We start from the raw sequence: 9,271 nt of genomic DNA, 5'->3' as shown, positions 1-9,271 counted from the left end.
TTTACATCTTTTTACTTATTTATTTGTTTGGTACAGGGTCTTGCTACACAGCTCTGACTCCTAGCGATACTCCTGTCTCAGCCTCCCCGGCGCTGGGATTACAGGCGTGTGCTACCGCGCCCAGCTTTGGGCCAGTGTGACAAGCAGTCCAGGGAGTGAACCCGGTTCCTCGCACTTGCTAGGCAGGCACAGACTGCTGCGCTGTCTCCCCAGCCCACCATGAGATGTGGCCCCTTGTGTGTCAGGGTGACCTCACTGAATATTATAGTCTCAAGGAGTGTCCCTTTTCCTACGAAGGACTCATGGTTATCCTTTTTGATGGCGGAGCCATACTCAGTTGTGTATATTTATTTATTTAGTTTTTAAATATTTTTTGAGAAACAAATAGCAATGAGACAGTTTCACAACTGATTACTAGTACATTTTCAATATTTAATACATTGCATATTGTTGTCTTAGTGATTAGTCATTGTACAAGATGCAGACATGATATCCTGTCTCAAACACTATTAGAACAAACTTCTCTATTTATTGAATTAAGAGAATGGAGCTGTATATCTATCCTAACTATTTTGAATATACAGATACAAAGTGGTCCTTCATTTATATCCCCTTTTTTTGTTTCGTTTTGTCAGAGAAGGGCATTCCATTGTCATTTAAATACTGCATGCATGAATTCAGCGAAGTATCCCAATATAATCCAATAGTCCATAATAGTAGTGGGTTTCCCACAAGACCGTCAATGCCTGAAGACTGAAGTAGGAGGATCACAAGTCTGAGCCCAACCTGGGCCACATAGCAAGACCTTGTCTCAAAATTAAAAACAACAAACAAAAAAAAGCAGGGCCTGGTGAGATAATTCAGTGGACTAAAGCACCTGCTTAGGCAAGCTTAGGCAAACACAGAGACCATGGTTCAATCCTTGGCACCACATGCCACGCCAGCCTCATCCCCAGGGCGGGCTGAGCCAGCCAGAGTCTGGGCATATTGGCATATGCCTGTAATCCCAGCACTGAGGAGGCTGAAAGCAGGAGTATCATCATGAGTCAGAGCTGTGTAGTAAGAACCTGCCACAACCAAATACATAAAAAATAATAATTTTTTTTAAATTTCCTAAAGGGGCTTTGAGGGTGTAACATGGGACAAAGACCCTGGGTTATATCTCTGAATATTAAAAAAAAAAAGCTAGAGTTTTTATTCCAACCATTCACAGTGTGGTCTTTTCGCTAATTTGAATTTATTTTTATTAGTTGTTGGTATGCTCTCAATATCTAAGGTAAATGGTTATAGGAAATATGTGAATACATGCACAAACATTCATACACAACTGGATATTTTTCCTTAAAATGTACCATCTAGTAGGCCCTGTACCTAGGCAAGTAGCTGTGGTTCTCAGCCTTCTAATGAAGGTGGCAGGGCTTTCCAGGTAAAATTAGAGGCAAAGAGAAATTATTTCTCTAGGTCAGCTCCTCCTTGAACAAGTTCTGTGCATATGATTATAAAATATCTGATGGCGCTCTTTTCAACTGTCTAAGAATTAGAAACTAGCATCTGAAGGCAAGGGAAGGGTCTAGAATTTTTTAAATGATATAATAATATTACTTTCCATAAAGAACCATAATCATTCAGGCCTAAGGGAAGAGAAATTGGGGCCAGCAGTAGGGCACTCCACAATTTAGACAGCAGAGACTTGCAAGTTTCCTGTGCATCCAGTTGACACTATAAGAGTTTTGCTGGGTTATCAGCAGACTAGCCACCAAACAGGAGAATCCCAGCAGGTCGAAACTGTTAGGCTGTTCCACTAAAGACTGAGGCCAAAGGTTACAGATTACGTAGAATCTCCCACATGGGGATGTTGTGTAATATGGAAACCTGGACAGAAGAGTTCTCAGGACAACACATGTTCCAGGTCAGTCATTACATGCTTACAACAATGAAGCATTGATAACCCATAACACGTGGAATTCTGGACCAGGGTACTGTGTGGTAAAGAAGTCTATATGGAAAGAGTCTCCTAGGAACTCATACGTTTATGTCATTCATCAGACACTTGCATCACAGAAGCACTGATAATCCATGAAAGCATTAAAATCCTAGACTCTGGGCCTGTTGGGTTTTACTATTGGCTCCTCCATTTATTATGCATTTGAGTGGGATATCAGGTTCTTAATCTGTAAAGTGGAGATAATAGAAGCATCCACATCATCAAGTTGTTGGGTTAAATGAATTTACATGTAGGCAGTTTCAATAAAGACTATGGGGATTATGTGGAATGTCTCACACCAGGATATTGCATGATATGAAGAATTCTTAGAAAAATTAATTTATTTCATGTCACTCATCAGAAGCTTACACCACAGAAGCACTGATAACTCAAGGAAGCATTAAAATCCTGGATTAGAGTATTGTGTGGTATCGATGCCCACATATATTATATATTAGCACTGACATAGGAATGTACTTTGTAATTGTTGGCATTATTATTATCATTCAGGACAGCAGGAGTGGTCAGTAGAGGAAAGATTAAAATATATCTTATTCAGGACAAGACTTTTTCCCCTTCCCTGTAAATCCTCTCCTGTGACATGGCAGAGGAACTTGAAAAGAGTTCTGTGCCAGAGCAAGAGCCCATGTCTCATTCACCCTCTTCTCTCTTCCTGGATGAGATGGGAAGGCAGTGGACAGAGTGAAGCAGATGACGTTTAAATTGGGCAAGAGAGTAGAGATTTAAATGAGGTTGGATTGCAGATTCTATGTAATCTCTAAACATTATCTGAGAATTATAGAATCTATTTGAAAACTTGTGATGGATTTAATTTCTGAGGGAAGAGAAGATGAGAAAAGCATAATCCCATAGTCCCTCAGTAGTCTTTCAAAATAACACTGTGTTCTCTGTGTACTTGCCAAGTGTAAATTGTTCAATGCATGAGTTACATATGTAAACTTGGAGCTTTACTACTTCTTTGGTTCCTGCTGAATGCATGAGTCATTCAAAGTTTTTCTGAAATGCATGATAGATTTTTTTTCTGGTACAGGAGATCGAATTTAAGACCTTGTGTTTGCCAGGCAGGCACGTATACCACTGAGATAGATTCCTGGCTACGATGGAGTTTTAATACAGATCACAGTTTTAGCCACACAATTTAGCCCTTCTCCATATGAGTTGCTTAGTGTGAGCATGGAAATCCACATAGTTCTAGCACAGAGGAAAGCTATGACACAGCCCACATTACACTGAGAAATAAGAACCAGCAGACTAGTGTGTGATGATAAAGGAAATGTCAACATATGCACAAAATGTTCAGGACTGACTCTCAGAAGAATCAGCAGCTGATAGCTAAATCAGTGTCACAGAATTGATACCTACTTTCATTCTGGGAAAAAAATCATAGATTCCATTTTTTTGTTGAATTAGGCAGGTTGGTGTACAGGACTCTCATTTTGATCATCTTGTGGATGTTACTAATGCTGCCCACAAATTTTGAATCAGAGTAAGACTGAAATTTTACTGAACTGGGGAAGGGCCTGAAAAGAATCTTTAATCAATAAAAATTACCATGGTTTATGAAAGTGGATGGACAGCTCCACATCATTAAGGAACTCTGGGGGACATGCCACCTACCTGCTGCAGTTCTCATGGCAATTCTGTCATTGTACAGATAAAGCAGGCGGAAGGGGACCTCAGAAAATTCTTTTGGAAAAGAATGGCATGTGATTTGGAGAAGTAAAGGCAGGGTCTCCCTGGCAAGTGCAAGGGCCTGAGTTCAATCCCCGGTTCCACCCCCCACCAAAAAAGGCAGGGTCTAGCAGTAGTTAGAGAAGAGAGACCCCAGTGAATACAAGAGATATAAGGTTATGCATATGAAAAGGTCCTCACTGTAAGATGTGAAAGGAGAGGAGGATTCAACAGCATGAGCATGAACAAGCTCCAGAGAGAACCTGGATGCTGTGCCTGGGAGGAGGTAAGATGCTGGAAAGTAAGCACAGAGAAACGAAGTTGATCCAAGAGTGGCAGGTCATTTCTAGTCTATTAAGAGAATCAGGGGTGCCCTTACTCATTGGGCTTCTGTGTGTTTCCTTATAAAAATTTCTCAGTATTATACACATGACAGCTATGATAAGCATACTACTAATTTCTATTGGTTTATTGAAAGGAGCAGCTAGTGCTTACATTGTTGGATCAATTTTGCGTGCCTATATCTTGTAATCTGAGCAACAGCTTTGAAGATAACAATATGCAATACACTAACCATTGATGATTTCCTATCATGTTATTTTGAAACTATTCTCTTTAAAATAAAAAAAATTAGAAAAACAGACCAAAAACAATAAATACCAATGACCTGGAAAACACATTTCTTTATTCACCTTTTTTTTTCTCCTTTTCCCCTCTTTTCTATTTATTTATTTATTTATTTATTTATTTATTTGATACAGGGTCTCAGTATGCATTTCAGACTTGTAGTGATCGCCCTGTGTCAGTCTCCCTAGTGGTGGGATTATATGTGTGTGCCACCACACCCAGTTTTGGTGGCCAGCACGGTGCACCTGGGGTTCTGGGACCAGCATAGCATGCCATACCAGGGATTGAACCAGGGTCCTTGTACTTGCCAGGCATGTGGTTAGACCACCAAAATATCTCCCCAACCCTTTCTCCCTTTTTATTAAGGGGATGGAGAAGGTACAAAAGAAATTTGAATTTATAAACAAAGGATTTTATGACAAAACTAGATTTAAAAGAAATTCTGACAGTCACCAGTATTTGTAAGTTCTTTAAAATTGTCTGGTAAATTCATTAACACTTTTTCCCTCTTCTGAAACATCCATTTACTCTATTGCAAGACAGCTGCCTGGTAATAAAACAAAACAAAATAAAAACCCACCGTTTGTGCCCAACTTTAGAACATCTGGTAGCAATTAAGTAAGGCTACTTACTGGCTGAAACTCATTTATTCTTTCCCTTTTTTATTAAAAACCAAAACAAAATACTTTTAATCAATTTAAAGTGTAATAAATCCATCATGAAATGCCAGGGCACAGGGTATCTGTTTTGTTGATAAGGACTCTCTCTATCTAGGGTGTTTGAAGCGCTGAATGATAGAGGGGATCATGAGTCCCTTCAGATCCCCACATGCCTGACAATCATCTCCAACACTGGGGGAAGATAGTAGTGTGGCTACCAAACATGAGAAAGAGCATATGACACAGTAGTGCATCCAATCATCTCTATCAATTGTGCTATAAAATTCAAAATTATTTTTTTCTGTAATAGTGATAACTTTTTTCTTTTTGAAGTGTGGCAAGTAAATCTGTACTCAACACCACAATAATGAATATTCAGGTCATTAAGAGAGTGGGAGAATGTTGTCATTCACAACGGGAGACTTCAATGTTACAGAATCAGATTTCTCCCTACTGCCTATCCTCGGGGATGCTACATATATTCAAGTTTCAAATTAGAGACTGGAAGTCCCAGCCCCTGTGGTTATTCCAAAGGAAGGATAATGAAGGCAGTGGAGACCTTGGTAAAACGGACTGGCTAGTGGTAGAGGAAGGACAGGACCACAGATTCAGCCCTACACCTTGAAGACTGCCTAAACACTGACAGAACTCTGGACCTCACTGTCTGACGAAGAATCTCATCAATCCCATTGAAGATTGGAAATACAAACATCTGTGCTACTCTCCTGAATCCCTGAGTCTATTTCAGTGGTCCCGGCTTCTCCTGGACAATGGTTATTATGAGGATCTTGGGCTGTCCTGTGGGTCTCTGCCATCTGCTAATAAGTGCTTTCATCACAAAGAGAAGGCGAATGGTCAAATACCCCGCCTCCTGGTGAGTTTCAATGGCAGCTTGAGCCACTGGGGTTGTGACTGGAAGGGAAATGCAACTTCCTCTTTATAGGGAGAGTTTCCAAGAGCTTTTCTGGCTCATTTTGATGACCAGCAACAAATGCAAATGACTCAGAAAGAAGTATATCACATTTCTCAAACAATGCCTAGGGATTTGGGCAGACACATGGAAGTGGTTTGAGCTAATCCTGATATTCTGTTGTCCTTTAAACCCTAGAAATATCATTAGGCATAATCCTAAGCACTAGATCAGCTCTTTCCAATTTCCAGTTTCCCTGCTGGGCTGAATAAATACACAGATGGAGTAAAATCTTCCAAGTGAAACATGGGCTGTGACAGAGGATGTCCTTGACCACAGAACACAAGGGAAGTACAGCTCTGGTTGAAGCAAAAGAAGGCAGAGTCTAGGGTACGAACAGCTCCAGAATGGCAAAAGCAGGCACCATTGCTTGAAGCCCTACACCTCTAACCAGCCTTCCTGCAGGCCACAGGAAAGAGAGCTAAAAGCAGAAATGAAGAAAGCACACAACATATCCAAGTTGTAGGAGATCTGTGGAGAATAAGACCATGATTGTTTAAAATGCTTCAGATTGCTTTTTCATAAGTCTGGCCTCACTTCTCTGAAATACTGGTCTTAGAAATGCCCCGTGGTTGGGAGGTAGTTCCCCTGGGGATGGCTTTCTGAGGCGTTGAGCAAGTCTAACTAGTAGGAGTATGTCAAGGAGAGGAAAAGAAAGTGGCAGGTGTCTCATGTAGTTCAGAGGTCTTATTGGATTGCATGTAAGATCCCTTCCTTAGGTCTGCTTGCAGAAATTTGGGGAACAGCAGGATGTAAGTTCCCTGAAGACTCAGTGAGACTTAGTGATGGCCAATCAGAAAGACAGATGAGGGATTGAGCAAAGAGGTTTTGGAGACTCTTATGAATTAAGGCTGGGCCTGACACTATCCAGAAAATTTCCAATTCTAGACATGTTTTGAATTTATCACACACTGTAGCTCTTCTAAGTTTTCTTTTCCAGGTTTTGTCTAAACTCCTACTTCTTCACTAGATTCCCCAGCCCTGCAACACTAAGATCTTATGTCTGGGTAGATCAAGGGGTTGTCAGTGCAGATCAAAAAAGAGCAAGATTCTAGACCCCAGATTTAGTTTTTGTACTGTATACTGTATCAAAGTTCTTTGATGACACTTTAGCTACTACTATAAATATATCCCTATCCAGGACGGTTTCTAATCTCACATCTAGGTTCCATTTCCCCTCTTTCCTTTTCTAAAATTGACCTTCCTACAATACCGTTGGCAGGCCCATTGACTAGTCAAAGCATTGCTTGTTGCAGCCTACATGACCATTGTCACCTACTGAGATGACTGCAGTTTGTAAGGCCTCTGTTGCTGCATGTCATCCTTTCCACTCTTACTTTTTTCTATGCTAATGTTGCTGATTGATTCCATCCTTCACCCCAGGATGTTGCTTTCTTATGCAGCCTGTCTCATATCTTAAAGCTCTTTCTACCACCTTAAGATACCATTGTGTTTTCAGGATTACAGATTTCTTTATTGGTGTGGTCCACTGGTTAATGGAGTTGGGTAGGTTCTCACTTGGACTAGAACAGGGTGGAGAGATGAGGTTTCTGCATTTACTGATGTGGCAATTGTGCTCTTAGCCTTCAAGTTTATGCCCACAGGATAAATTCACTTCTGTGTAGAGTAGACATAGCCATTTCACTCAGTTCCCCTCCCTCTCAGTCATAGCACTACTTCCATAACCATTTCTTTTCTTACTATGAGTCACTTCTGAAGGTTCCGACACTAAATGGGAATTGCTAACCAATCTTTCCTCCTTGCTATGTTGAAGAAAGGAGAAAGGTAGAGAGATGAAGAGTTTGGATATATATTTTATAGAATTCCTTTTCAGGATCAAAGTCTTAGACTAGACAGATTGATTAATTAAGGAAAAAAAAGTTTTAAATTTCATATTTGGAATACTAAAAGGAAAAAACCTCCAGCTATCCTGCACCCTGACATCCCCTGGTTACAACATGTGTGAACATAACAGAATGAATGGTTGGGGAGATAGCAGAATTCAATGAGCAAGGTTTTTTTCCTTTGATTTTGTGTATCTTGAAATAGATCCAGAAGTTTCTTTAGGCCCCATGAGGGATAAAGAGAGAGCTGAATCAGGATTCAGCAGGCCTGCTTTAGGGCCATAACAGGTACAGACAGGGTGACCTCATGGCTGAGGTTGTAGAGCAGACTTTAGACAGAGGCTTGGTGACAGATTTGGCTGAGATACAAAGGACTATGATGCACCGGAAGGGACTTGAAGGGGCTGAGTCAGTGCGAGAGGTCCTTTGGGGCCACAAATTCATGCTCATATGTCAAGATGCCCCAACTACGCCAAAGATGAAATCACAAGTTCCCCAGCTGCAGATGCCACCAGCAACCAGGGGAATTGAGAGGACATCATGGCATCAGGACAAATCCTATTCTCCCTGCCCTCTAGGGAAGGAAGAGGGGAGAAAAAGTTTTGCCATAGGATTATCTCTGAGCAATAAAGAAATTACTAGAAATGAGATTCTCTTATTGATCTTTCCCTCTGTCCAGTGGAAGTGCAGGTTAAAACAGATCTGGTAAGTTTATGGCTACTTCTTGAGTTCAGATGTAACTACCCTTTTTCCTTCCACAAATACATTATGTGTATAATATATATTTAGAAATTCATACAGATAAATATTCTTTAAGTAGTTTTGACATAATAAGGCAAAGATGGCAAGACTAGATTAATTCTGGATAATTCAAAGGCTTCAGAAATTTTGAGTATTTCATTCCCTCCGGAGCTTTTCCATATTCATCTATTTTGTTTCATTTATGCACTACTGTTTGTTGTATGCATCTTGCTCAAAACTTCAAACCCATTTGTATACCCCACTATTGTAGTCAAAACTTAAAAATCTTATTTTAATTCCTACAGATCCGTGCATATCTCCTTTTCTGTATGTACAAATCGCTGCTGCTGTTCAGAGCATTGTGACCTTTGCAGACTCCTAGAAAAGTCTCCTGACTGTTTGCCATGCCTCCTGTCTCCTTAACACTCTCTCACCTTTTAACTTCTTGAATGATATGTCTGACCATAGCCCTTGTTTCCTCTAATAATTTCATTATTCTTTTTTTTAAATTTCTTTCTTTCTTTTTTTTTTTTTTTTTTTTTTTTTTTTTGCAGAACATTGAACTCAGGCCCTTGAGCCGTCTCCCTGCCCCTAATTTCATTATTCTTGATCATGGAATAATATATCAAATCCACCCAGCTCTGTAAGCTGACCTGAGCCCACATTTCAATCCTTTCCTCCCACCTTCTACCCCACTGACATCTCCATCATGTTCTAGCCAACAGACTTGCTGCTTTTTGAATGCACTTTAACT

General features: G+C 40.3%; 1 protein-coding gene across 3 annotated transcripts in view; it reads right to left on the bottom strand.

Moving 5' to 3' along the window:
• Positions 1-9,271, bottom strand: part of Musk (muscle associated receptor tyrosine kinase) — a 144,425-nt gene that overhangs the window by 42,778 nt on the left and 92,376 nt on the right. Inside the window, exons 8-9 of one of the 3 annotated variants that reach the window (XM_004638086.2) lie at positions 9,202-9,219; positions 7,264-7,280 (exon numbers count right to left, since the gene is read on the bottom strand). The exons of the other annotated variants lie outside the window; for them this stretch is intronic. Coding sequence (XP_004638143.1) covers positions 7,264-7,280; positions 9,202-9,219 — 35 coding nt within the window. The remainder of the gene's footprint in view (positions 1-7,263; positions 7,281-9,201; positions 9,220-9,271) is intronic. 3 annotated transcript variants of the gene reach the window in all.

Source organism: Octodon degus, unplaced genomic scaffold, assembly GCF_000260255.1.
Source record: "Octodon degus isolate 3935 unplaced genomic scaffold, OctDeg1.0 scaffold00094, whole genome shotgun sequence".
Taxonomy (NCBI): Eukaryota; Metazoa; Chordata; class Mammalia; order Rodentia; family Octodontidae; genus Octodon; species Octodon degus.
This window is presented reverse-complemented; position numbering and strand designations above follow the sequence as displayed.